This window comes from Calidris pugnax, unplaced genomic scaffold (genome assembly GCF_001431845.1).
Source record: "Calidris pugnax isolate Ruff unplaced genomic scaffold, ASM143184v1 scaffold4, whole genome shotgun sequence".
Lineage (NCBI taxonomy): Eukaryota > Metazoa > Chordata > Aves > Charadriiformes > Scolopacidae > Calidris > Calidris pugnax.
The window spans coordinates 4,084,315-4,110,581 of NW_015090781.1; the positions used below are offsets into that span (position 1 = coordinate 4,084,315).

The window sequence follows — 26,267 nt, forward strand, 5'->3', positions numbered from 1 at the left end:
AGGCTGTTTTGTGAGGTGAGAGGAGCAATCTGCACGTGGAAGAAGAGGAGCACCAGGTAGAGAATAAGGCATTGAATGCAGAGTTAGGAAATGAGAGGGTGCACTGTGGAAAATGGGGTGGTTTTATGGTGCACTGGGCTAAACCCCAAGAGGTTTCATTTCAGAGCTGTGCCAGAGGAGCCACCTATCCCCTTGGACGGATTACCCCATCCCATGGTTCCCAGTCTATAAAATGAGAACATTAATTCTTCCTGCCTCCCACTCACCACTTACACATCCATTCTGTTTACGTGGTGAGGACTGTCTTCTGCTGCAGGGCCAGCAGCTGAGTCCTGATCTCAGATGCTGTTTGCCCCGGAGCAGATTTTACTGTCTCTTAAAGAGCAGCCTGGGCATCTTACACAGATAGCAGGGACACGTGAAATTGTCTGTAGGCTGTAGTTTTGCATATATTCTTGTAAGGGTGTGCCAGAAGAGAGGAGCCAGAGCAGTGAGAGCAGAAGGAAGCAGCTTTATTTGCAACGGGATATTTATACTGTCAATGAAACAGAGACATGCACATATGTAGGTATTGTATAAGTAGGTATTTACTTAACTGATGTCCTTGATTTGATGTGGGTGTTTTCAAGGAGAAGGAATGGTTGATCTGAGGCAATAACTCAGGCAGTTTGATTTCTCGGTTGTTCATAAAGGGAAATGTACTTTGTAGAAGTGAATTCCTAAGTATATGGCAAAGGAGGTTTTTAGTGTGAATCATTCCTTTGAGGGGTTTCAGACATTTGCCTCCCACATGCTACAATAATGCTCTGAAAGTGCCTTCGTTGGATGATCTGAGAAGCTGCATTCTGGCGCCTGATGGTTTATGAGAAATAAACACGATGGAGTGGTCTCGGATCATATAAATTCAGGATTTAACAGTAACAAGCAGGGAGGGGAGGGGGGAAAAATGTGTGCAGCATCAGAGCAGAAGCATCCACCCGGGAGCGTGGGTCTCTGCAGCGTTACGCTGAGCACGGCAGAGCCCAGCCTCCTCTCCAGACCTCACATGGAGAGTACAAGTTTGCAGAAAAACAAATAGTTTTACGAGTGTCTGCTCAGACACATGGCCAGCAGGCAAGAGCACGTTGGACATGCTCGGTGAGTGGAGCTTTGCTGCTTAATGACTGTGAGCGTGGCCTCGGCTTTCTTCACTTCTCAATTTTTCTTCTGTGTTTATTTTAAGTAAGGGCAATTTTCACTCTCCTGTTTGCTTAGCTCCTCCTGGTACAATAAAACAGTTAAGATACACATGGCGGAGACCGAGAGAGCTTAGAGCAGAGCATCCCCCAGTGGTGAGGACATCTTTAATACCATGAGTACAGCAGACTGCATGAAGAGCTGCTTCCAGGCACCCGTTGGTATGGGTGGATTTTGAACCCAGGGCCACAAAGAGACTCTTCCCTTCCCAGACCCAGTCACAGCTACTCGTCTTCTTTCCAGTGGAGATGGTGTTGTGAACTGGGCACCATATGCACATTGGGCAAGCTGGTAACCAAAGGGCTTTGGGAATGAGAATTGCTCCTTGCCACCGGTCACAGTGATCTTCATTGCAATTTTAGGAGGGATAAATGAGAATATAATGGTTTCCATTTTACCAAATTTTCAGTCGTCAGTAACAGAATCACATGGGAAAGGAAGGGGCCTCTGGAGATCATCCCCTGCCAGAGCAGGTGTCCCCCCCCATCCAACCCCCTGCCAGAGCAGGTCCACCCAGAGCAGGTTGCACAGGAACATCTCCAGGTAGGGTTTGAATGTCTCCAGAGAAGGAGACTCCACCACCCCTCTGGGCAGCCTCTTCCAGGGCTCTGCCACCCTCAAAGTGAAGATGTTCCTCCTCATGTTTAGATGGAACTTCTTATGGTCAAATTTGTGCCCATTACCTTGTATCCTGTCCCTGGGCACCACTGAAAAAAGACTGGCCCCATCCTCCTGACACCCAGCCTTGAAGTATTTATAGGTGTTGATCAGATCCCCCCTCAGCCTTCTCCAGACTCAAAAGACCCAAGTCCCTCAGAATTTCCTCATAAGAGAGATGCTCCAGGACCCTCATCATCTTTGTAGCCCTCTGCTGTACCCTCTCCAGCAGTTCCCTGAACTGGACCCAGTGCTCCAGATGGGGCCTCCCCAGGGCAGAGTAGAGGGGGAGGATGACCTCCCTCCACCTGCTGGTCACACTCTTCTTGATGCACCCCAAGATGCCATTGGCCTTCTTGGCCACAAGGGCACATATTTAAGTCTCCTTAAAGTATGTAATAAATTGAGCTAGAAGCAAAATATAGAAATTGTTCTGGCTACTTGTGTGCTGAAGCGTGGCAGCTGCCCAGGAGCACACATCAGCTTGTTTGGACTGAGCCAACGAGGGAGCAACACTTGCCACGGCACGACGCGGGCAGGGTTCGCAAGGCAGGCAGCTGAGCTGGGATTAATACCTGCACTCCCACGATGGGGAGTACGAGGCTGTGAGGGACAGAAGGTTTCCAGAAGCACAGGTTTATTTCTTGGTTGCTTTTCCCAATTGCCTTTGAGTGCGATGTTATTTTACGGCCTGGTACATCTGCCTCGTATTTCAAACGCGTCTCCCCGCAATGTCCAAGTCTTGCCAAATGGGCTGTTAGCTGCGTAAGTCTGCTGTCAACCATGGAGGAGATAGTGTAAGATTCCAGGTGTTGGAAGGCCAGCTGTCCTCCCTGCATAACCCCTTGTGATGGGTACTGCTGATGGTGGGAAAAGGAGCCTTCATCTGCATTCCTGAGTAGGAATGGAGCCCCTCCAGCCTGGTGGGAATAATACAGTATATATCCTTTTGCAGTCGTACATTTACATAGAATTTTCTCGTAGGAGACACTGACTTCAAGATGATTTTGGGTAGCTTAGCATCTCTGAGGTTCCTTGGTCATGGAAATTACACAAGAAGCACCAGCGCTCACTAAAAATACTATTACCCAGAGAAGTAAGGGATTAAGAGAAGAAAAATGCACTTGTGAAGTAAAGCAAAGAACAAAAGGGAGAAAAGAACATGAGGCTGTGCACGGGAAGGGAAGGAGTGCACCAGCAAGGTTCTGACCTTGCTAATGTTTCACTCATTGCTTAGTAGCTGAGGACCAAAATGTTCTCCAGATACAATGAATCACTAGGTTCCTTGTTTTCTCAGCATTTCTTGCTCCTGGGAGGGAAGAGCATTAGAAATGGGATAGGTTCTTAGGTTATCAGTCTGAGTCCCAAAACTGTAAGTTATTTTTTGTTGTAATAAGTCTCAAGTTTGGTTTATTTATACTAGGTCGTCCATTCTTCCATAGCTCATTCTGGAGAGAGGTTGGAGCAGCCCTTATAGTCTGAAGAAATATAGTTCATGTGAGGCCATAGGATTGCACCAGTCTCAGAAAACTCATCAAGAGGAAGAGATCTGTGTCCCTAGGGCTTGCAGTTAAATACTGGACTCTGCAAATTCCCAGCATGTGTGTCCATGCGTGCTCTGTTTGCACTGAGCTTGCTCTGCTTTCTCAGATCCTGTACAGGTGTGTGAACACTGGCTGCTCGTGACCTTGGAAAGTCAAGGCTTCAGGCAGAAACAGACAGTACCGAAAAAGAAAAAAGAGGAAGGAAATAGTGATTTGACAGTCTGACAGCAACACATCCCCTTCGGGTTGGTGTGGGGCTGAGACGATCTGTGCGTGCTGGTGGTTAGAAATGCGTTTGTGATCGGATGTGCATGTGGCTCTATTAAATGTGCACGTGCATGATATCTATAATAGGGAAGTATTATACATATTATGCGTGTTTAAGGAAATAGATGATTTTAAGAAGACAACATTTGGCAGCGGTTCAAAAAAGGAAAAAAAAGGTGGTAGTGAAATACTTCTGATTTGGTTGCAGCTTTTACAGCTGTACATGGCTGGTCACCAGCTCCTTCTAAGTGCTATTGTGAAGGGTTACTGCAGTTTCATTGAGCCTGCACAAAGCGGGAGGCTCTTCCATGCCCTCCGAGCAAGAAAAAACAGAGCCTTGAAGCCTCTGGTTTGAGGAAGATGCTTCAAGTTAATTTTCTGTGTAAGGCATCAGCTGCTGAGACTCTAAATTTTGCAGATAAACCCCACTAAAGAGGAGGAGAAAACAAAATGGCTGAACTTCTCAAGTGCCCCTCAGTTCTGCTTTGCTACTGCTGCTCGCTTTTCTTCTTAAAGCCAGAAAAAGATACATAGGGATTTGTGAAGTTAGGCATCCTGTGGAAAAATTCAGCGTCTCCAATTCTCCAACTGAGGAGCAGAAAATTCATATTAGAAATCCTTTCCGCTTTGGCTACGTCTAGATTGCTACCAGGAACTTTTAAGTCTCTAAATCCAGCGTTGGCACCGTAACTGCACTGATGCAGAGCTCAGAAAAACCCCTCTGGAAATCTACCTGGGCAGGCAGCCTGCATCGAGCTGCCGTGGTCTGGGCCAGCTGGTGGTACCCCAACTGGCTGGGTCAAAGTTTGCTCTGGTGACTCCATGATGGCTGTGGTCTTCACTCAGAAGTCTATCTGTTCTCACCTAAGGAGGTCTCTCACCAGTTGACTTTTCCCAAAGAAACACTGCCAACTGCCTTATACATGAAATTTTCTAAGCATGAATATTTAATAAGAAGGGATGATTTCTAAATTCTTCAGGCTGGAGCCGGGCGATCTCCTTGGCCGTTGGACCTGTTTTGTATTTTACAGTCTTGTCACAGAAAGTCATTCCATCTTTTTGATGTGTGCTCCAGGTTTGTCTCTGCAAATATAAATGTGCCGGGACACTCCTACACAGAGAGTCTCTCCTTTGTAGGCATTAAAGGTCAGTTGTAAATGTTCTGGAGGAGCATGGCTGCGTTAAAGGCCACTCCAGCATGAACAGCTTGGTCTGTGTTTAAAAAGTGACAACTGGTGCTTTAAGAGAAGAAAATAACTTGTTCCTGGGTATCTTCTGGTGAAAGAAACTGGTCAAAGTTGCCTCATTTGTTTCACGTTTCACTAGAATTGTTCTTTCATAGTCCTTGGCCATTATCAGTCATTCTGGATAAATGACATCCCACATCTCTTCCAACTTATGTACCACCCCAAAAGATGAATCCCACATTTGTTTTACTTCATATTCAATGGGATTTTTTTCTTCTTCTTCGGCTGGGTATGTCATGATTAATAAAAACATAGAGCCCTGGAGCAGGCCAGCTTCTCCTAGAGACTCGTCTCGCTCAATTTTTGCAAACCCACTTCAGATACCAGTAAACTGCAACCCTTTTTTCCGTGGGTGTTTGCAAACATTAATGAACTAAGTCTCACAGCCAATCCCATATGCTTGAGACATCTTATCCCTTATGTGGCGAGGCATCTGAGCCACTGATGAATTTAAGTAAAACAGTTGGATGTGTAACCCCGGTTTGCTATCGCTGCCATGTGTCTCGTCTGCAGAAGAGCTCCATCTCTCTTAACCTCTTTTCAGATGGAAAAAGATATTTTGTCCAGCAGCCAAAGGGAAATGCAAGCATCCTGGTGGAAAACAAGCTGTTTCAAAACCCTGGCTGCAAGCTACCCACACATCACAGTTGTCAGCCAGGCTGCACATGCATAGTTACAGGGAATAAAATAGAGAGGACCTTCTGTTCCTATTCAGAAAGGTCTCTACCCATTCACCTACACCAAAGGATCATCATCAGCTGCCAGTATTAATTTGTTCTCCTATGTGGTTTTCCAGCCAAAGGAGGGTAAAATAAGTCTAATTCTATCCAGCAGGAGCACTTGTAATGCAAATGCTAGCCCATATATTACAAAGCATTAATGCGACCCACTTCTAAATCACTTGGGGTGATTTCCGATTTTATTTATTCCTCCTTTTCTTTAATTAACTTCTGGGAAGAGAGGCTAAAATATAAGTATGGGGAAAATCAAATATGAGAAACAAAGCCCATTTATATTTTGAGACTGTGCTTCCCTTGTAATAGCAGTTTATTTAAAGAGGAGCCTGGAATGATCCAGTTTAAGCAAAGCAAAGAGCTCTACTGAAGCCAAACTGTGTGTGGGTGTGCTCTTGTCAGGGCTCCCAGAAGAGGAGAGCAGGAAAGGCTGTTAGTCAGACCTCAGATATTGCAGGAGATGTTGGTTATTCAGTAGCTGGCATTTTTCCTTGGCATACCAGTACAGAGCCACTACTCTGGTGCCCCAATGGGGCATCCCATTGGGGAAATCCTCAGATAACCTGAGGTGCTGCTCTTTTATTTTCATAAAAGAAAATCCCGAGGACAAGGTGTCCACTGCAAGGGCCCAGCAGGTGGGTTAGGAGCGAGCCTCTGGTCTTCTGCTCATCTTAGAATCATAGAATTGTCTGGGTTGGAAAGGACCTTTCAGATCATCCAGTCCAACCATCAACCTAACTCTGATAAAAACCATCACTAACCCCTGGCTCTAAGCACTATGGCAACCCGGCTTTGAAATCCCTCCAGGGATGGGGCCTCAACCCCTGCCCTGGGCAGCCCATTCCAAGGCTTAAGAACCCTTTCCGTGGAAAAATTGTTCCCAATCTCCAATCTGAACCTCCCCTGGTGCAACTTGAGGCCGTTTCCTCTTGTCCCATGGCCTGGGACTTGGGAGCAGAGACCGACCCCCCCTGGCTACACCCTCCTTGCAGGGAGTTGGAGAGAGCCAGAAGGTCTCCCCTCAGCCTCCTTTTCTCCAGGCTGAACCCCCCCAGCTCCCTCAGCCTCTCCTCATCAGACTTCTTCTCCAGAGCCCTCCCCAGCTCCGTTGCCCTTCTCTGGACCCACTCCAGCCCCTCAATGTCTTTTTTTTGTGGGGAGGGGCCCAAAACTGGTCCCAGCCCTCAAGGTGGGACCTCACCAGTGCCCAGTACAGGGGCATTTTGTCACTCTACTTTGTTCTGTGTTTGCGGCAGGTCCCAGGCTGGGGTCTGGTGGCCTTGCTTTGTGCCACCTGTGGAGGATTGTGTTGTATGGGGTGGTCCCACCTCCCACCATTTGGACCCAGGTGGGAAGCCACAACAGTCTCATAGCTTATTAGTACATTTGCAGAGAATTATCCACATGCTCGATTGTCTCTCGATGCTATGGGCTTCTCAGAGTTCAGAAAGTCAGGCATAAGGATAAATCTTTGCATTCTCAGCTTACTTTTATAATCTGTTTAAATAATGGCGTTTTTTTTCCTCAGTATATTGCTCTTTAAAATTTCTATGGCAACAGCATAGCTAAGGATATGTTAAATAAAAGTAATTTAGGTATTAAAGGCAGGGTGATTATGTTCCTTAGAAAAAGAATCAAATAAATTGATGATTAGCTCTTGAAACAGCAGGTGAGACTAACAAAGAGGATAAGGTGCAATTCTAATTCTGTTTCCACTGGTGGATTTGAATGTCTAAGCATCATCTTTCTTCGTTATATATCTGTGTATTTGATTTTTAAGTATTTGGCTTGGAGATAATAAATGATTTTTTGTTATTTATAGAAAACTGCATATTCCCAAGTTCTGCACTGTGAAATCCCTATTTGTACTGATTTGCAGTAAGCACCAGAACACTAATGATTAATTATATACAGGAATATTAATTAAATCTCATATGATGATAAATAATAAATTAGAGCTGAACATATCATTTTTTTAAATAAAAATATAATATGTATAGTTAGATATTTATTTCCTAGATCTATGAGAATTACTGTAGATGATAAAGAGGGCACGAAAACTCGGAGCCTGTATGGATGTTGATTGGTACGTCCAGAGTATATTTCAGATATTTACCCTCTGCTTCCCCTCTCCAAGGAGAGCTCTCCCTGGTCAATTCTTTCCATCGATTTCTAGTCTGCCTGCTCAGGAGCTGAAAGTGTTGATGCTGGTGGGGAAAGTACAAGAACAGCAATCGATTGCAAATACATTTTACGATACTCTGCTTCCATATTTTAAAGGGGAAAATTTATTAATGGCAGCCGGTCTCCGTTTTTTCCCTTTTAAACGTATCTATCAAACCGAGAGCCATTTGCAGACTCCTGGGGGTTTTAATTTTCTCTGCAGTGACCCCTTTTTGTTTCCTCTCTCCCCACAGACAGTGAAATCATTCCTCCCGACTGCCTGCGGCCCCGCTCCTTCACCGCCATCCGCCGGCCCTCCCTGCGGCGGGAGACGGAGGACACGCGCCTCTCGGTCAGCCTGTGCGACCTCAACCTGCAGGAGGAGACCTTCCACGTGACGGCCACCACGTGCCCCATCCCGCAGAACTCCCTCAACTCCCAGCACTCCCACCTCCTCCCCTCCCAGCTGGAGAGCGACCTCCGCTTCCACCACCTCCGGGGACCCCATGTCAAAATCCTCGATGACCAAACCGTGGCCCGCCTGGAGCACGCCCGGGAGGAGAGGACTTTGGTTTTCACCAGCAGACCCCTTCGGATCAACGAAACCATTTTCGTCAAAATCAACAAGTCCAACGCCGTGCGCACGGGGACGTTGTCCTACGGGGTGACGTCCTGTGACCCCAGCACCTTGCGGCCCAGCGACCTCCCCTATAACCCCGAGTCCTTGGTTGACCGAAAGGAGTTCTGGGCCATCTGCCGAGTCGTGGTGCCCCTCCAGAGCGGAGACATCCTGGGATTTATGGTGAATTCGGATGGTGAGCTGCACTTGAGTCACAACGGTGCCGGCACCGGCATGCAGGTCTGCGTGGACTGTTCCCAGCCCCTCTGGATGTTCTTCGTTTTACACGGCGCGGTCACACAAATTCGATTGTTGGGTAGGTCAGACCTCCTTTTTCCAAACCTTAAGCACCACACAGCAAGGGGGAAGGGGATACGTTGCAGGGGAGGGGTGGAGGGAATGAATGACTCCCTCCTGGCTCTAGGATCAGGTGCAAATTTTATTTTTAAAAAGGGAGAATAAAAGACCCCAACAGTCACCCACGTAGCACATGGCTATGAGTTACAGCCCTTGCCTCTTTGCACTTCTCTAGCATCCTTCATGGTCTCAAAGTTCTTTTCAGATAATGAATTAAGCCTTAGAGACTTCCATTAAAGTACAGATGAGTCACCACTGACCCAGGAGAAGCAAGGAAGGGGGAGGGAGAGGTGCTTTGGGCTGAGCTAATGTAGGGCATGGCCAGCAGGAAAAACGAGACCTGATTCCCCTTTCTGCCTGTTAGCTATCATCTGGCGTGACTGCTTGCCAAAAAGCATGGTCCCCTTGCTTTCCCCAGGCTGGTATGTGAGAGGCAGGATAGCAAGCAGAGAGGAATCCTCATGATCCCAGCAGTGCAGAGTGTGGCACTAAGCAGCTCAATGGGTCCTCCAGCCCCATTTAAGGCTTGAGTGTAGCTCCTGCAGGTTGATGGACCTCTGAAGAGCTGGCCTCTTTCCCTTGATATTTTCTTAACAAAAGTACTTCATTTAAAGGCTGAAAATCATGTTTTGAAGCTGTGGAGGGAAAAGCCTTGAAATAGCACTTGCTCGGGATAAAATATACTCTTTTGTGTCTGTGTGTATTGGACACAAGCGTAGGTTGTGTTTGGCCGTGCATTTGGACCATGTCATGGTTCTGTTGGTGTCAGTGTCAGAAAGTAAATTATGGATTCTGAGAAAATGATGTAATTCCTGGTACTCCTCTAACTGGAGATGATTTAAAAATGCTCCTTTCTTGTTTAAACTGTTATATTCATATAGTTTCAAATATACTTATATTCCTTTTCGCTTCAAGGTAAAATGCCCCTCTTGCCCAACAGGAAAAAAACAATGACACCTAAACCCCAAAGCCAACCAACACCTCTGTTTTTAGGATTTATAGACAATCTTTGAAGATAAATTGTGGTGAACATACAGGTCTGTCTGCAGGATCCAGTTCACCTTAATCACAGTATGAAGTGCCCTATATAATTTGCTTAAAGTTGACCATAGCCCTGTGCTGGGAGTGTTTTTTGGCTGTTAAAGGCTCACAGATGACAAATGTAATACTGCAATTTATTTCCAGGAGCCCAGGACTCAATCCCTGATAATTCAACCTGATTACATTTGTTGTGGGTACTGTACATAAGCCGTGGCTAGCTCTGCTCTCCACCAGCATGTCTTTGTGCTAATGGTAGGTGAAGTCAAACAGATCCCACTAAAGCAGAAGATTAAATGCCCCTGTATACGTTAGAAGGAAAACATCCTCAGGTCATTGAGCTGCTGGTCAAGCTAAGTCATCAGCCAGTGCTTCCTTTCATATGAGATCACTGATTCAGGCAGCTTTGCACAGAGTGAATACCCTGCTTGCAATATGTCCTGAAAGAGGGCAGGGAGGATGTGTCCTCCTACAGACTTCAGCAGAGCATGGGCTTGAACACAGCCCTCCCACGTCCTGGGTAAACCAAACCAGTACGCTCCCAGGCCCAGCTTTAGATAAATCTGCGTTTAGATCTATGAAATGAAATCTGCTGAGCTGGAAAACTCCTCACTACCTGTATTTGTGGCCACATAACAGACTTTTCTGGCCTCTGCCACTGGAGGAGAAGCTGAAAATGGGCTGTTGTTCTTAAGTGAGATGTCAGTGAAAAGAACCTGCGGGGTGTACAGCTTTATCCATACAGCTTTGTCCACGTCGGTTTGGGCAGCAAGCTGAATTTCACTGAATTTTTAGAGTTGGAAGGGACCATAGAGACCATCTAGTCCAACTGCCCTGCTGAAGCAGGATTGCCTTAGAGCTAGAGCATGTTACTCAGGAGCATCCAGGTGGGTCTTGCAAATCTCCAGAGAAGGGGACTCCACAACCTCCCTGGGCAGCCTCTGCCAGGGCTCTGTCACCCTCACTGTGTGTGAAGTAGTTTTTTCTCATATTTGAGTGGAACCTCCTATGTTCCAGCTTGTGCCCGTTGCCGCTCGTCCTCTCACTGGCAACCGCTGAAAAGAGTCTGGCTCCCTCCTCCTTCAAACCACCCTTTAGGTATTTACAGGCATTGCTAAGGTCTCCCCTCAGCCTTCTCTTCTCCAGACTAAAGAGTCCCAGCTCTCTCAGCCTTTCTTCATAAGGGAGATGTTCCAATCCTTGAATCATCTTGAATCAAACTGCTACCTCCCAGTTAAAAGCTATGAAACTGGAGCTTGCCTATAGTCTTTGACAGGTACTAAAATACAAATAGAGCTTCTCAGACCTTATGTTTCCAGTACAACAGTGCTGGGAGCAGTACAGTCCCAGTATCAGTACAGTGGAGCTGCCCTGGGAAGGGCACTGATGCTGTCCCAACACTGCACGTCTCTGCAACTGCAGTAATTATGTGGCTCAGCAATATCCCGACAGAAGGCAAAGAAAATAATGAACTCCCATCTCTAGCTTTTGCAATGCGATTAGGGAGGCGATGTGCGCTGTTTGCACTGCAGTGGAACAGATTATGGTGCTTGCCATAATATCTGTCATTATAATATTAGAAAATGTAAGAAGAATATAAAGTGTTCATCTTTCTAATGACAAGCTCCGTCTTCAGAATGCAAACAAGAGTAATTTTGTGTGATCTATCCTTTGTAGTCTGAGTTTTACAGCACGGGAGAAGACATGTTTATAGTCATCTTTTTCTACTTTTAATGGAAAAAGTGAAGTTCCATATCCTTGAAAGAAATGAGACACAAATACTGCAAGAGGGATAATTGTACCAAACCTATCTTAAATAGCATATGTCATTCTATTTCTGGGGGCATACCATTATTAGATTAATCAAAGCAATGTTACGCAACGTTAAAAGAACATCAGCACTACAGCCAGCTATAAAATGAAATTAAAGTTGCTGGGTTTGCTTCTTCTCCAGCTTTTCTGTTTTATTTGGAGGATAGAGAAGGTGAAGAGCAGCAATGCCACTCTTGTACCTAGAAGCTTATTTTTGACTCAGATAACAAGATGGCTCAGGGTTTTGAACACCGGGTACTACATTTCATGCCTTGAGATTACTTAGTTGGTCCTGACCCAGAGAAGGACCAAGCTTAGGTCTACCCTGACTTGTGGCTTTACCATAGAAGCCGAAGTTTACTGATCGCAGTCATCCCACAGTGTTGGAGATACAAGTATTGATATTTAAAATATACAAGTATTTATTTTCTAATGTAGATACCAGGGGAGATCATCTCTATCCAGACTCATGGTCTTACAGGGAGCTCTGTAGGAGAGGAGGGGAGTGTGGGGTTGGTTTGATAGTAAAGAGTTCTGATTTCTGTTTCTATCTAATCAATCAGGCATCATATACTGGCAATATATTTGCTGTAGGAGAAATAAAATAGCAGAAAATAAGGACAAGGTTGGAAGCATTATTTGTCTTTATGTCACCTCAGCAATGAAAAATAAAGGAAACCCAAGCCCCTCCATAGCCTATAGAGGCAGTGGGAGCTGGAAGGATGTCAATTAGTTGCAAAGAAAAGGTTAAAAGGCAACTTGACCACATGAAGGGAAGATAAATGAAAGAGGAGGGCATTTTAATATAGCAGATAATAGCATAAAAAATACCAAGCTGCTGGAAAATGAAGGGACACAAATTTAAATTAAACATAAGTGAGGGTAATTAACTACAGGAACCAGCTATTGAGGGAGGCAATAGATCTTTGTGTCAGGATTGGAAGCCTTTCTAAATATTTTATGTCTAAAGTGCTGGTCTCAATTCAGAAATTCTGTGGGTTACGCACACAGGACAACCAAACAGAAACCCAGATCATTAAGCATGTAGAAATGAAACAGTCTTTGCGTATCCTTTAGGAATTCCATTAGTTCAGGCTTGGGTTGGTTTTTTTCAGGCATCATTCCTGTACAGTCGACAAAACCAGCCTATTAAATTTGATTTACTGCTTTCAGCTTTTGCTGGTAAGCATTTCAGCTCACACACAGTTTTATTGACAGCTCTGAAAAGCTGAAATGAGCCAGTCTGGATACATCGGTCTGGTTTTGGTCTGGTTTTGGTGGTGTAATTCGTTTATGAAGTTAAATTGATCGACCCCATAAGGTTTTAAAATGTATGACTCATGTCTGGAGGAGCTATCACAGCAATAAGTTTATATATTTAGTATTTGAGGATCCAAATGGTTGGGGATATTCTTTCATTTTCTTTTGTCTCACAGTGAATCACCAGCATGTAAAACATCTTCCTTCGTCTCCTTTATTTTGTTGTTTTGGTGTGGTTTCCCTTGTGAATTTCATCCTTTCCAGTAATTTTGAAATTGTCTTTTGAGCGATGAAATAACATGTTCCATCAACGGTTCATACTAATGAAGCTGAGTTGCCAACTTATCTGTGTCCTTTCTGTCCGTGGACTTGAATTACTCCAGCCCCACCAGCACAGCTGCGCGATACTGCAGCTCTCTGGATGTCTCCTCATGCTGGCCAAGAGCCAGCATCAGGCCTCAAAAAAAACAACCCAGGAGCCAGCATTTGGTGTGGGTAAGTCCCTGTTCACATCCCTGCTGGATAAATGCAGAGTGTGTTTGAGCTAAGCTCTCCTTTACCGTGAGCTTTGAGTTGGGGCTCCTACTCAGCTGCCCATTGCAAGGTATTTAGAAATCAGTTGCTGCTGAGGTTTCCATCCTTCTTTCAGGTGTTCATGGAATTGGGCAATGGGCTCAAAATCATGCAGGCAAGGAAAGAGCTGGCCAGTTGCTCCCCGACTGTACCAGGATTCCAGTATCCCATGGCAGAGCACCTATCTCTTCCAAAACAGGTCTCTACTCTGGGTGCAGTTACATACTTTGCTCATACCATTAACTGCAGAGAGCATGCAAAATATTTAATGGCCCATGGTGCAGACAGCAGGTACAGTCTACAGAAAAGTCTCTCAGGCAGGGAGAATCCAGGATTTTGGTTCTTCAGCTCTAAATTTCTAAGCTTCCCTCATTTGAGAGAAGCTGGCTAGTTCTTTGCAGCAGTAAATCACACAGCCTTACCTCTGGTCACAGATGTGGCCAGTAGGTTACCCATCTGGGAACCTGATCCTTCTCTGCCTTGGTTCATTCCAGTGACATGGGAACTGCTGAACTGAATACAGCACAAGAGAAACCTGATAAATGCATAACATTGTTGCACAGAAATGCATACAATTAATTGCTTCCTTTAACAAGTGTTCAGTTAGACGTGCCCCAGAGTTTTATCGTCCGTGTTTTGTGTTGGTGTGTTGTTTTTTTTTAATTTTGGAAGCGTGCTGCACTCCTGTGGAAAATGGACTCATTAAGCTGATTGGGATCTAACAGATCCGTGTTGTGTGGAACTTAACTGTCTGGAGTTCCTATGCACTGCAGGGAATGTGGTGTTTTATAGCATTAGAAGCTAGGGGGGGGGAGGAAGAGAGTTAACAACCGGTGCCTCTTGGAAAGAAATCCACTTGTATTAATTGATGCCTCTTCATAAACCCTCCGCTAATGCATGCTTTTATCTTTCATTGCAAGTGAAGTACACAGTGCTGATGTTAAGTTGTAAGAGCTCCACAAGACCATTACTGGGTCCGTAACTTCTGGGCTTGATTCTAGCACTGCACGGGGCTCTTCATTCATGCCCTCAGGCTGAGAGGGGTGTTCAGCATGCAGAAGAGAAGGCTCTGGGGAGACCTTATAGCAGCCTTCCAGTACCTGAAGGGGCTACAAGAGAGATGGGGAGGGACTCTTGGTCAAGGAGTGTAGCAATAGGACAAAGGGTAATGGTTTTAAATTGGAAGAGGGCAGAATTAGATTAGATCTTAGAAAGAAATTCTTTTGCTGTCAGGGTGGTGAGACACTAGCCCTCAGGTTGCCCAGAGAAGCTGTGGCTGCCCCATCCCTGGAGGGGTTCAAGGCCAGGCTGGATGGGGCTTGGAGCAACCTGGTCTGGTGGGAGGTGTCCCTGCCCAGGGCAGGGGGTTGGAACTCCATGATCTTTAAGGTCCCTTCCAACCTAAGCCATTCTATGACTGTCTGATTCTATGTTTTATATTAATGGTTTTAAAGACAATTAGCAAAAAGGGAAGCTGTTGTCTTAGAGAGGACAACAGCTTAACAACTTGTGCCTTGGAAAACTGCACAGTCATGGAGAATTGGATGCAGTCAAATGCTTGTCCCTTGTGGTCAGGGTCAGCAATGTCAGAGGTAATACTTGCTTATGGCACCTTTGTACCATCCAGCTAAAGGTCTCGTCACAGGTGACACATAATTAATCACACTTGCCAAGGGTAAATCAGTGAGCATTAGCCTGTGGATTGAGGTATTGGCCAGCACCTGGGAAAAGGCTGGGCAAAGCAAGAGGACCCCCTCTAAGTGAAAACCACAGAGCTTGCAAATGCCTTGTCCTCTGCATTCTGTCCTCCACAAGAGCAGAAATTGTCATCACTAGGGTAATAAGCTATCTCTGGCTGCAGTGAGATGTTCATAGCAAGTGATGTATAGATCTTCCTTATCTCCTAACGCCTTTGCCTGCCTACAGTGAATATGCAGGATATGGGATCATGTTCCAGCCTCTTTGAATTGCAGCTTGTCTGTCAGGACAGATAAAATCTGCCTATTCTTTGAACTAGCACTGGCATGAGTGAGTTATACTGGCTACTGTGAGAGTGACATAGCAGACTAAACTCTTTCTTTTCCTTCTTTGTCAGATGCCTTTTCATCCCACAGAAGCTCAGAGCAGGGCTGGCCAAGAAAAGTGAGAGCATTTGTTTCCTGTATGCATCTGCCACCCTATTCATACATGTCCCTCCTGGAGAAGCACAGAGCTGGGGGTGCTGGGTCAGGCAGCAGGATACAGCTCCCAGAACCACTCTTGCTGTGGTCTCCTAGATACTCGGAGCCAAATGGCCTTTTCGAGATGGAGCTGAAAAAAGTGCTGTTGTGAACAGAACCATTTTTCATCAGGGTAATTAATAGCTGTGATCTTTTAGAGGACTTTGTGGATTGTTTTTCTTAAGCAAGACGAAAGCTCCAATTCTCATTTTTCGTGCAGTTCAGCTACTCAATCCAGGCTTCTTTTTTTTACCTGTTATTGATCTAAGCCTCTATCTGGGTGCTTTGTTGGTCTGGTATTTCTGAGGTTGAGAGATGGAGCCCCATTAGAGGCTCTTTAACTTCAGTTCGTCTAGATGTTCATTTCATGGTGTCCATGTCCTCAGGATTTTGCAGGATGAAGTGCTGAGTAGCCACTGAACTTCACCTTTCAGGTCAGGAAAGGTGCCTTCTAAGTTTGCTGTGTGCTCTTTGCTTTCAGATGGCACATTGGGCTTGGGCTGTGAGAGTTGCTGGATCAAAAACTTCTGTGGTGTCTTGAGCGTTCATATTTCTCCTGCTTAATTGGAGTGTGCATATGACTGCAGGATGGTAATAGATGTGTTGGTGCCCTGCTGCCCTTCTGGACACAGCAGATAGCAATGCTCCAGTGAAGCCATAAAGTACCCTCCTGTTCTGATCCACACGAAAGTCTGAATTGTTGTTCTTCATGTAGTTTGGATCTAACTTCTGCTTCCATGAACAGTGGTTGTCTGACACCCATCTGTAAACACAGGCCTTATGGTTTTGCCCGCACAATCTGCCAGGCTGCTTTTTGACCTATTTCCGGACATTTCTGTAGCATAATGCAAAATCCCTTATGTTTTCATGGGCTTGCAAAGAACAAAATGTAATATTGTTCTGTTTGGAGCAGTTTTTAAATCCCCTGGGAAGTACTTGAATGCAAGAAACCTCATGGATCATCAACTGATGCCGGTCACCTGAGAGGCAGAGATGAGTTGGAACATAGAGGCTGGACTCTGAGAGCATGGTTGGCCAAAAAACATCAAGCCTAAGGGGAAGGAAGCACTGGTTTCTGGTCAATGCAGTATTGTTCCCATCACCGTGGGAACATAACAAATGGCTGTGTAAATACATGTATTTTATAGCATTCAGAAATGATGGATGTGCTTACATCCTTCCCTACCATTATTGTTGATCTTTAACTACCATGTGCTCAGGCAGCTACAGGTGCTTTGTTCCTTTGTTTTAACATGATGGATTCCAAAGTCCCTGTTGGGCAAGACCTGAGTGGCCCTGGGGGACCAAATAGCTCTCTTGCAGACTTGGCCGGAGGCAAGAAAATCTGATCATGTGCAGAAATGTGTAGGGCTGCTCTTTGGAGCAGAGAACATGCTGTGGGTAGGGCTGCCATTGAGGCTGTCCTGTGGAAACTGTGATATTTGCAGCTCTTTCTAGAGCTGGTGGAACATTTGCATTAGTGAAAAGCATTTACTGAGATAAAACGTGGAAGGATTTAGCTTATGCAAAGCTTTTCTTGATAAAACACACCTTTTAGTGGATGTACCACTGATGGAATACCAAGGTTTTCAGTATCAGTGTGAAGGGAGAGGTGCTGGTCTGACATCTGCCTGGGGAACATCAGAGAAAGAAACTTCATCTTCCTTCATGGGAGAAGACAGGAAAGTAGCCAGGAGATCTCAGTACACTGTGTCTCACCACCAGGTCAACTGTCCTGTGTTCCCCAGTGTACCTTCAATATGGGCTTTTGCTCTTGTAATATGCAAAATAGCTGTGTAATTTCACCAGTTTGCAGGTCCACAGGCAGATGTTCACATGAGCTCAGTACCCACAATTGTGCCAGATTTTTGAAAGAACCTTGATCCTATTTAGATAACAAAATCAATGGCCCTGATTCATTCGGAGTGTTAAACGTGAGAAGGGAGCAGTTTTTGAGATAGGGGAATTATTTTAGCTGACAGGTGTAAAAATCTGGCTCCTAACAAAGGGAAATCAAGTTGAGAGTTTTGCAAGGCATCTAAATGACTATGATTGTCAGGTGCCCAGTGCTCACTGGACTAAAACGTATGAGAAGTGCACAGCTCTCTTGAGCACCCTTAAATATCGCAGTTGAAGTCTGCAGCCAGATTTCAGCAGCTGTTCTAATCTTTTCCACTGTGTGCTGGAAGCTCTGGGACCTTTGGATGGATGGAACAACATCAAAAATCTGTGATTACTATTGGTAATTACCTGATCTTCATTAGCTGTCCTATTTCTGCAGCAAATGTGTTATAAAAAGAGAAGGGGCTGTCAGCGTGCTCCACGTGATACTCAGCATATGGGCAAGTCAGTACGTTACAGAAGACTTTATCTCCCTTAGAAACTATGGCAGGAGGCTCCCATATTTTGTCTTTTAGGTAGAATGTTTAGTTAAGATCCTGGCATAGTACTGAAGATGAGTATGGGTAAGGAAAGCCCATTAAAAAGGTGAAGATGCTCAGACTATGTGAGCTGTGAGTTGGACAATAGTGATCATTTACTGACAGCATCCTGTATGACAGGTAAAATAAAGTTTAAGTTGGATGGGTTCAAACCAGGGAAAAAAATATAGTTGTGGAGTGTAGACCGAATGCTTCTGCATTATTTTTATAATGCTTATGAAATAATCCTTAGGAGCCTAGACAGGTGATGCAATTAGCAGGAGGTGAGTGAACTGCCTAAGAAGGTGTTTGGCATTGCCAGACAGCATTCTGGGGGCAGAAGTCATCGTATTCATTCCTATTTGCAGCCAGCAAACATCGGGTATTGCTCATTAGTTTCTTTTCTAACTTAAAAGCAAAGTCTCCAGACTATGCAATACCACATTTCCACTTCAAAGCAGCAGACATTTTCAGCCTGTGGAGCGTGGTGTCTGCAAGACTTCCACAAGCACAGTCCCACTGCTCTGACAGAAATATTGTGCTCACAGGCCTTTTGGGCTAAAATCTGAAAAAATGCAATGGGACTATATAATGTTGAATTAAATTGTGAGGGGAAAGGGCTGAGAGGAGACAGAAATTTAGTAAAATTAGTTGAGTCTTGCTTTTGTCTCCTTATGAACATGAAGACTCTTCCCCACACTGAGACAGTATGAGGAATGTCCTGGTAAAATCCCAAGAAGTTAATGGGTGCCATTGGAATGGGCTGCCCGGGGGAGTGGTTGAGGCACCATCCCTGGAGGGATTTAAAAGACAGGTTGACATGGTGCTTAGGTCAGAAGGGACCCCTGGGAATTAGCTAATCTGACCTCCTGCTCACAGCACGGCAAACTTCCAAGCTAGCAGCAGACCATGTCCAGTTGAGTTTTGAGTATTTCCAGGAACAGAGATGCCACAGTGCTGCCAGGCTCCTGCTCCAGTCCTTAACCAGCCTCATATGACCCTGGATTGGCGCGACCTTTTCATAGTGGGATGGCAATGTTGATTTATGATCATCTGGTGACCTCCAGCAATCCCCAGGCCTTTTTCTGTAAGACAGCTGTATTTCTAATTGAATGGACTAATTCCCTGTCCTGCAGTTGGGTAGCCGATTATCTCTGCTTAAAGTGCTGCATTTTGCATTTCATCGTATTGAATGCCATCCCGATCCTATTTCCAGTTTGAATTACAACAATCCATTTTGAATTACAAACCTTTAGCAGCCTTTCCTGGCATGATGTTGTCTGTACGTTCCATGGTAATGCTCTCGTCTACTGAAAATATAATACTCTCTTTCCGTTTGTGGGAGGACATATAGGTTCATTTATTTGCACCTCTCCCAGAGTGATGACAGAAGCGCAGAGAAAGAGTCAATCTGCATTGGATTTTTGCTAATAATTGGACTTTGCAAAGATAAAACAGCAAATGGAATTGATTCAAAATCCATTTAAAGGTGATCCCAGTGTGTTCAGCATGTTTTGAGATCAAGCATGAGGCAAGTTAGCAGCAGAGATAATTTATCTGGGAGCTTTAGAGAGGAAGAATGTTTCTAAATCAGTATTTAAATTAATTTATTTAGAATTATTTAATTATTTTTTTTTACATCACGGTTTGAAAGCTAGCTCTTGGTGGGAGCTCTGTGTGCACAATGAGCATGTTTGGCCTTGAGCACATGTGTCTGGTTTGAGTTAAGCCAAGCTGGCCACACTCATTCCGCCCTGCACATGATCTCATTCCGTGCTCCTTGTCATGGTATCTGCACACCATCCAGCAATATATTAACGGCGTGAGTAACGTGTCTTATGTTGATTATTCTGTCACCAAGGGAGAAGTGTGTCTTGTCTGGTAGGGAACTGGGATTGTTTTAAACAAAAGCTCTAGGCTTACGCTGGAGAGAAGTCAAGAGCTGCGCCTTGTGTTAGGAAAAAGAGCTGAGAAGGTGTGTGCTGGCCCCTGGGTCTTGGGTAAGGCCATTTTGGGACTCGGACCAGCTACAACCAGAAAAGATCCTGCCCTGATGAGCTCTCCTTGCACTGTGGAGAGGCCATTTGCACTGCTGCCAGCATGCTTCAGCAGTTCATACTCACAGAGTTCACACTCGAGGCACCTCCAAATTCTCCTATTAGTCCAGGAGGAAAAAAAGCGCTCCTAAATAGTCTTTATTTTGCATTTAATGAAATGACCGGGTTGGTGTTAGAAATGCAATGTGCTGTGTGTCAGTCGAAGGGAAGAGATGTCTCCAGGCTGCAAGGGGGAGAGGGAAGGCTTGAAAAACTTGTTCAGCTGCTCAGTGTTCATATTTGTGCAGTGAAGGAGCTGAAATCTGTGCCCCTGCTGGGCCTGTTTACAGTATGTGTTACCCACAGGGCAAGTTTTCCGCCACGGTCGGTCATCTGTCAGATTGGAGGGGAAGGGCCATCGCTCGTGGCTGTCATTAGAGGCTGAACCATTCCCTTTGCGTGTTTACTGAGCTCAACTCCAGCCTCAGCTCCCGTCTGTGTGATGAAGGAGGTGCCTCTCCACAGCGTCTCAAGCCTGAGAGCCCCAAAGACCTTTCCAGAGGCTGATTCAACTTCAGATCGTGCCTGGGAGCAAAGCGCTCCTCGTTTGAAGAGGAGCAAAACTGAGGGACTGAAGGTTGAAGCTAATTGCTGCTTCTCCCATATGCAGCCCTCAGAACAGATTTTGACCAAACCATCACACACACAAGTCACTGTTCTACACTTAAACTGCTCAGTCTTGTCCTGCTAAAAGGGCAGGAGAATCTGGCGCTGGCTGCTGCTGTGCTCTTGGTTGGTTTTTTGCTGCAGTTGGCATTTGGAGTCCCTGCTTCCCAGGTTTGGTCCTTCTTGGCTTGGTAGCCTCCCTGCAAATAGGAACTGAAGAACCTTTCTGGTGCGTGGGGTTTTCCTGGCCTCCTACTGCTGCTTTTTCTCTGGAGAGTAGCCTCCAACTCATCAAGGACACTGCAGATCCAAGCCCTCTGTGTCTCTCAGCTCCTTATATGGTAACACGAAGAAGTCTTAGCATTTTAGTTGTGATTTGGAGTTACCCTGGTTGTCCTCTCAGCTGGAGAACTAGAAACTTTAACTTTAGAACCATAGGCAAACTAGTTTTTACCACCCGGACACCATACCTTGGTTCTTGCTGCTGTCTCACCACTGTCTTACAGAGGACCAGACTGCATCGTTAACGATGAAATTCCCCTACAAAACCTTTGCAGCAGTTAGATTTTTAAGCATTCCCATTTTTTTCCCTTATGGAAGGGTTTTTAAGATACTTCTTGTTATAACAGCAGAAGAAAGAGGCTGAGTCAGAGGGAGGGTGCCAAGAAGGCTGTGGGGCAAAGCTGGTTTTTCTGACAGACCACACTAACCCAGGGGTGATGGTGGGCAGTGAGGGCAGGAGGCAGTGGAGCTGGGGACACCTAGAAGGGACACTCGAAGGGGTTCTGCACTCTTGAGCCATCCATTCAACCATGCAGGGAGTGGAGAAAACATTCCTGAACGGTGGGAGAGGTGTCTTTGTTCATTGCAGAGCCAAATGCACCTTGGTGACTTACAGCTGATGGACACCACCCTACGGAAGTGGCAGAGCAGTGAGCAGAGCTAAGTCCTCCTGATTCCCAAACCCTCCTGCTTGTCTCTAGGAAGTCCTTGAGTGACTTTGCATGAATTTGTGGGAGCCTGGAATGATGCAGTTTTGTGCCGGGTTAGCGTGGAGTGCTTTGACAAGGTGATACGTTCTTGTGCTGGAATCCAGCTCACCCTACTGCAGGCTGTGTCCTCTGCTGGCAACAAGCCCATCACTGGATATAGTGCCCAGGGGGCATGTGAGCATGAAACCATAAGGAAAGTAACTGCACTTAATGACTTGAGACACATTTAAGGGCAGAAACAAAGGGTTATGATGACTAAAGGAGCTCCAGCAAATTTCGGGGGCTGTGGGAGCTCAGTGTCTCTTCAGGGCCAGCTGCTAGCATTTAGAAAGGCATATGAGGGTTTCTTTTCTTTTATGTCTTCCCTAGATTTTGTGCTGATGAGACACAAATCCTGACAAGTGCTGAGAGCTGCACTCCCTGCCGCAGATCCCCAGTGCCTCGTCAGCCCCAATTTTTAAGAAGTAACTGGGTTTTTTTTCTTGTGGTGCAGGTTCCACCATATTAGCCGAGCGGCTGGGGCTGTCCACACCGAGCTCGCCCACGTCGACCCCCAATTCCCCCACCGTCCTCTGCAGCGGTGTCTCCGACCCCATATTGTCTACGTGTGGCTCTGGCCCCCTCTGCAGCTCTATCAGTGGTAAGTGTGGTGGGATCCCCCAGAAGGGACCCCCCCTCTTCTGCCTCCCTGCGCTGCCTCCCTTCACCCGGCTCAGGCTCGTCTCCCAGAAGGACTCTAAAACCACAACGATCAACAGAGTCTCCCGTCAGCTCCCTCGGGGAGGGAGGGAGAGCCTCTGCAGAAGCTATTTTCAGTCCGTTTCTACGTGGAAGCTGCTTAGATGCCTAGACAGCAATATTTCTCCAACCCTTTTCATCATGAAAGGTCCCGAGGGACGCAGCAGAGTTTCTGTTATGTGCGTGGCCCTGTGACGCACAGCTCCTTCTGGAGAGCTGCATAGCAGTGACAAGTTGCACGCTAGCTGAGACTGGAGCCATGGTTATGCCTTCAGGCCCACCCCCCCTTTCCCTCTCCACACACCTTCAGTATTGATATTCCTAATATGCCGATGAATTCCGGTGAGATTTAGATACACACAGTAGAAAATGACAAGCTGTTCTGCAGCATCTTAAAGCCCCAAGCACCAGCATGATCCTAAGGCACTGATGGTGGGATCTATATCTTAACAAATCCTTGTCATTGTTGTCAAAACTAAGTGTGTTTTTTGAGAGGGTACCCATCAGTCTCAAATCTAATAACTGGTGAAAGCAAATATTCAGATTTTTAATGGGTTTTGGGGGAAAGAAATAGAAATGTTCTCATTATCATATAATCATAGAACTGTCTGGGTTGGAGGGGACCTTTCAGATCATCTAGACGAACCATCACCCTAACTCTGATAAAAACCATCACTAACCCATGGCTCTAAGCACTATGGCAACCCAGCTTTGAAATCCCTCCAGGGATGGGGCCTCAACCCCTTCCCTGGGCAGCCCATTCCAAGGCTTATGTACATGTAGACATGTATCTTGCTACCTCATCTGGTTTCATTGTTGAGGCCTTGTAATTACAAGTGTGCCACGAGCATAATTGCTGCAGCCCTCCTTCTCCCCCCCCACCAGCTCTCAAAGCAATGACCCACTATGAGTTAGATGCTGTCCATGCAGGTATCTCCCCACCCCTGTCCTGAAGGATCCACCCAGGGTGATTTGTAGCCAGGCATTGTGGTCCCACACCCCTGGCCTGGCCCTAGAGATGAAGCACTGCTTGTCTTGGGAGCTGCTGCTACCCTGTGCCACCCAGCCTCTCCCTTTTCAAAGCAGATGGCGTGATCCACCCCTCCTGATTTTTCCTCCTTTGTTAATGTTTAGACAGTGGTTTGAAAATGTGAAACTACTCTTTGTCCCTGCTGCATGGGAACAGCTGTCTCTTGGTTTGCTCTACGTGGGCAGCAGATCCCAGCAGATGCTGCTTTTCTGTTGCCAGTGAACCAGGGCTCAGTGAGTGGGACAGTAGGTCACAGGAAGGATCCCTGATCCTGGAGCACCCATTTCTCCTAGGGCATGGTTCCTCCCTCGGGGAAGAAAGCTCCCTGGGATGTCAAGAAGCCTTTTACAAGCAGCATGAGTGACCCTGTTCTTTGTGTTTCAGGCACAGCTCCCAACTCTCCCATCAGCTTGCCTGAGTCACCCATCTCTCCGTCCGTCTCAGGGCCCTGGGGAGATGAATGCACCATCTGCTACGAGAACATGGTAGACACGGTCATTTACTCCTGTGGACACATGTGTCTCTGCTATTCGTGTGGGCTGAAGCTCAAGAAGATGGCCAACGCTTGCTGCCCCATTTGCAGACGGGCCATCAAAGATATCATCAAAACGTACCGCAGCACTTAGAGCAGCAACAGATGCGGCGGTGGGGACTGGGCAGGTGGGGAGGAGGCTGTGAAACACCACAGGTCTTGGTCTCTATTCATCATCCAGGAGACTCAAAAACCATCACCCACCACCACCCTGATCCCCTCTTCCATGGACAACAGATGAGATGAGCTTAGACGCTGCTCTTCTATCCTCCAAGCAAGCCCTGGGGATGAACTCCAGCGTGTCAGGGAAGTTGCGATGGACTGCTCTCCCCTGTGGATTTTAAACTTTATCTCAAAAAGAAAAAAACCCAGCTGGTGCAATCATCCCTTTTCTACACCATGCGCAGCAGAGGGGAGTCTCCAATGTTTAGCAGGGGCAGTAAAAGGTTCAGTGCTACACATCTCCTTTAAGAGACACCGCGTGTGCAGAGGACAGCTTAGCAGAAGAGGAGAAACAAGCAACATGTCTCCTCATACAACCAGCCTGAGTGTAGGAAGCCCCTTAGAAAGGACCGAGCTTTGCCCAGGGAGCAAGGTGCTTTCAGTGCATTCACAGCAGAAGGGTTTTGGCCAGTGCAGAAAATGACCCAGGATTTGTGAAACGAACGCCCACCCCATGGCTACAGGCAGAAGAGCAGCCCCATGGCAGCCTCTCAAGGACTGTCCCCAGCTCCTCCCTTCGCTGGTCCTTGGGGGAGGCATCCATGGCAGGCCAGATGACCAGCACCGGCCTCGATCCCTCCCAGCAGCGTCCAGCCACCTCCTGTCACCATCCTGTTGCAGGACGAGCGGCTCTCCAACCCCACCACCCCTTCGCTGTGGCTTGTCCCCAGTGGTCTCCACACAGCAGGAGGGATTCAGCAGCATCTCTACCGCCATAGGCCTGCGGCAGAGGGAGATGTGCCTCCCTCACCTTTCCTCCCCCTACCATCCAGCCAGCACTTGTGAAGGAGAAAATAAAAGAATAAAAGAAGAAGGAAAAAAAAAAAAAGAAACAAAAACCCCAACGCCACTGGGGAAGAATGTATAAACCCACATGTCTGCGGGTTTCATTTACTGGTAACTTTATCACTGTGCTTTATGACAAAACCAGCCAGGTGGTACTCAGCCCTTCACAGCCGGCCCGCTGGCAGGACATGGCTGTCCTTACGTGTTAGGAAGAGAGGAAAGAAGAAAAAAACAAACAAAAACACAACAATAGCTTGAGGGGTTTGGTTTGCTTTGGTTTATTTAAACAACTCCCCTTCCCTCCTGCCCCGGGTGGGAACCCTGCTGTCCCCATGGTGGGCGCCTGTGATGGCAGCCCCCACGGTTGCTGTGACAACCACTTCTCTGCCATGGCTGCCGGCCTGGCCCAGGGCTGTTGGTCCTCAGGCCCAGGCAGGGCAGCTTCGAAGCAGCCAGAGCTGCCTGGGTGTCCTCCAGCCCCATCCTGCCACCTTCCAGGGCCGCGAGGGAGGAGGAGATGGTGTCTGGGCCCTGAGGGGTGATGAGGGCTGGGGCCATTCGCCATGGTGCCCATCAGGCCAGGCCAGGGAAAGCCATGGAGTTGGACCCATCCTGCTGAGCCTTCTCCTGCGGCCCAGCATCTGGGCGCTGATGGGACGTATGGGAACAGCACAGGGATAAAAGCATTTAATAGACACAGCCGCTTGCTGCAGGGGGCATCATGTCTACCCAAGGCAGCAGGCGGGTGCAGGAGCACTTGCAGAGGGTGCTCCCAAGAGCACCTGGAGAACATGTTCTTGCCCCGTCCTCTTGAAATGAAAAAAAAAAAAAGAAAAAAAAAAGAAAAAAAAAAAAAGAGGCTACTAGCTGGAGAATGCATTGTAGAGCCTTTCTCTGAAGGCGCCGCCATCACTGCAGCCTACCACGGGGATCTGCAGCCACCCCCAGCCCGCCCCGGCGGGCAGCAACTAACTTGAACGCTGATATTCTGGTTACAGGGATTTACGTTGTTTCTTTGCATACCTCTTACGTCCACCCCTAACCCAGCCCTGCCGACGAAAGTCCCGGGGGGGCCATGGCTCCAGATGCCCTCACTGAGGGGTGGGAGGAGGCCGGGTT

The 26,267-nt window shown here is 46.7% G+C and overlaps 1 protein-coding gene across 1 annotated transcript in view; it reads left to right on the forward strand.

The window, feature by feature from the left end:
- Nucleotides 1-25,425, forward strand: part of NEURL1 (neuralized E3 ubiquitin protein ligase 1) — a 144,705-nt gene extending 119,280 nt beyond the window's left edge. Inside the window, exons 4-6 of the mRNA XM_014960344.1 lie at nucleotides 8,103-8,783; nucleotides 22,334-22,480; nucleotides 23,993-25,425. Coding sequence (XP_014815830.1) covers nucleotides 8,103-8,783; nucleotides 22,334-22,480; nucleotides 23,993-24,234 — 1,070 coding nt within the window. The 3' untranslated portion in view covers nucleotides 24,235-25,425. The remainder of the gene's footprint in view (nucleotides 1-8,102; nucleotides 8,784-22,333; nucleotides 22,481-23,992) is intronic.
- Nucleotides 25,426-26,267: the final 842 nt, after the last annotated feature.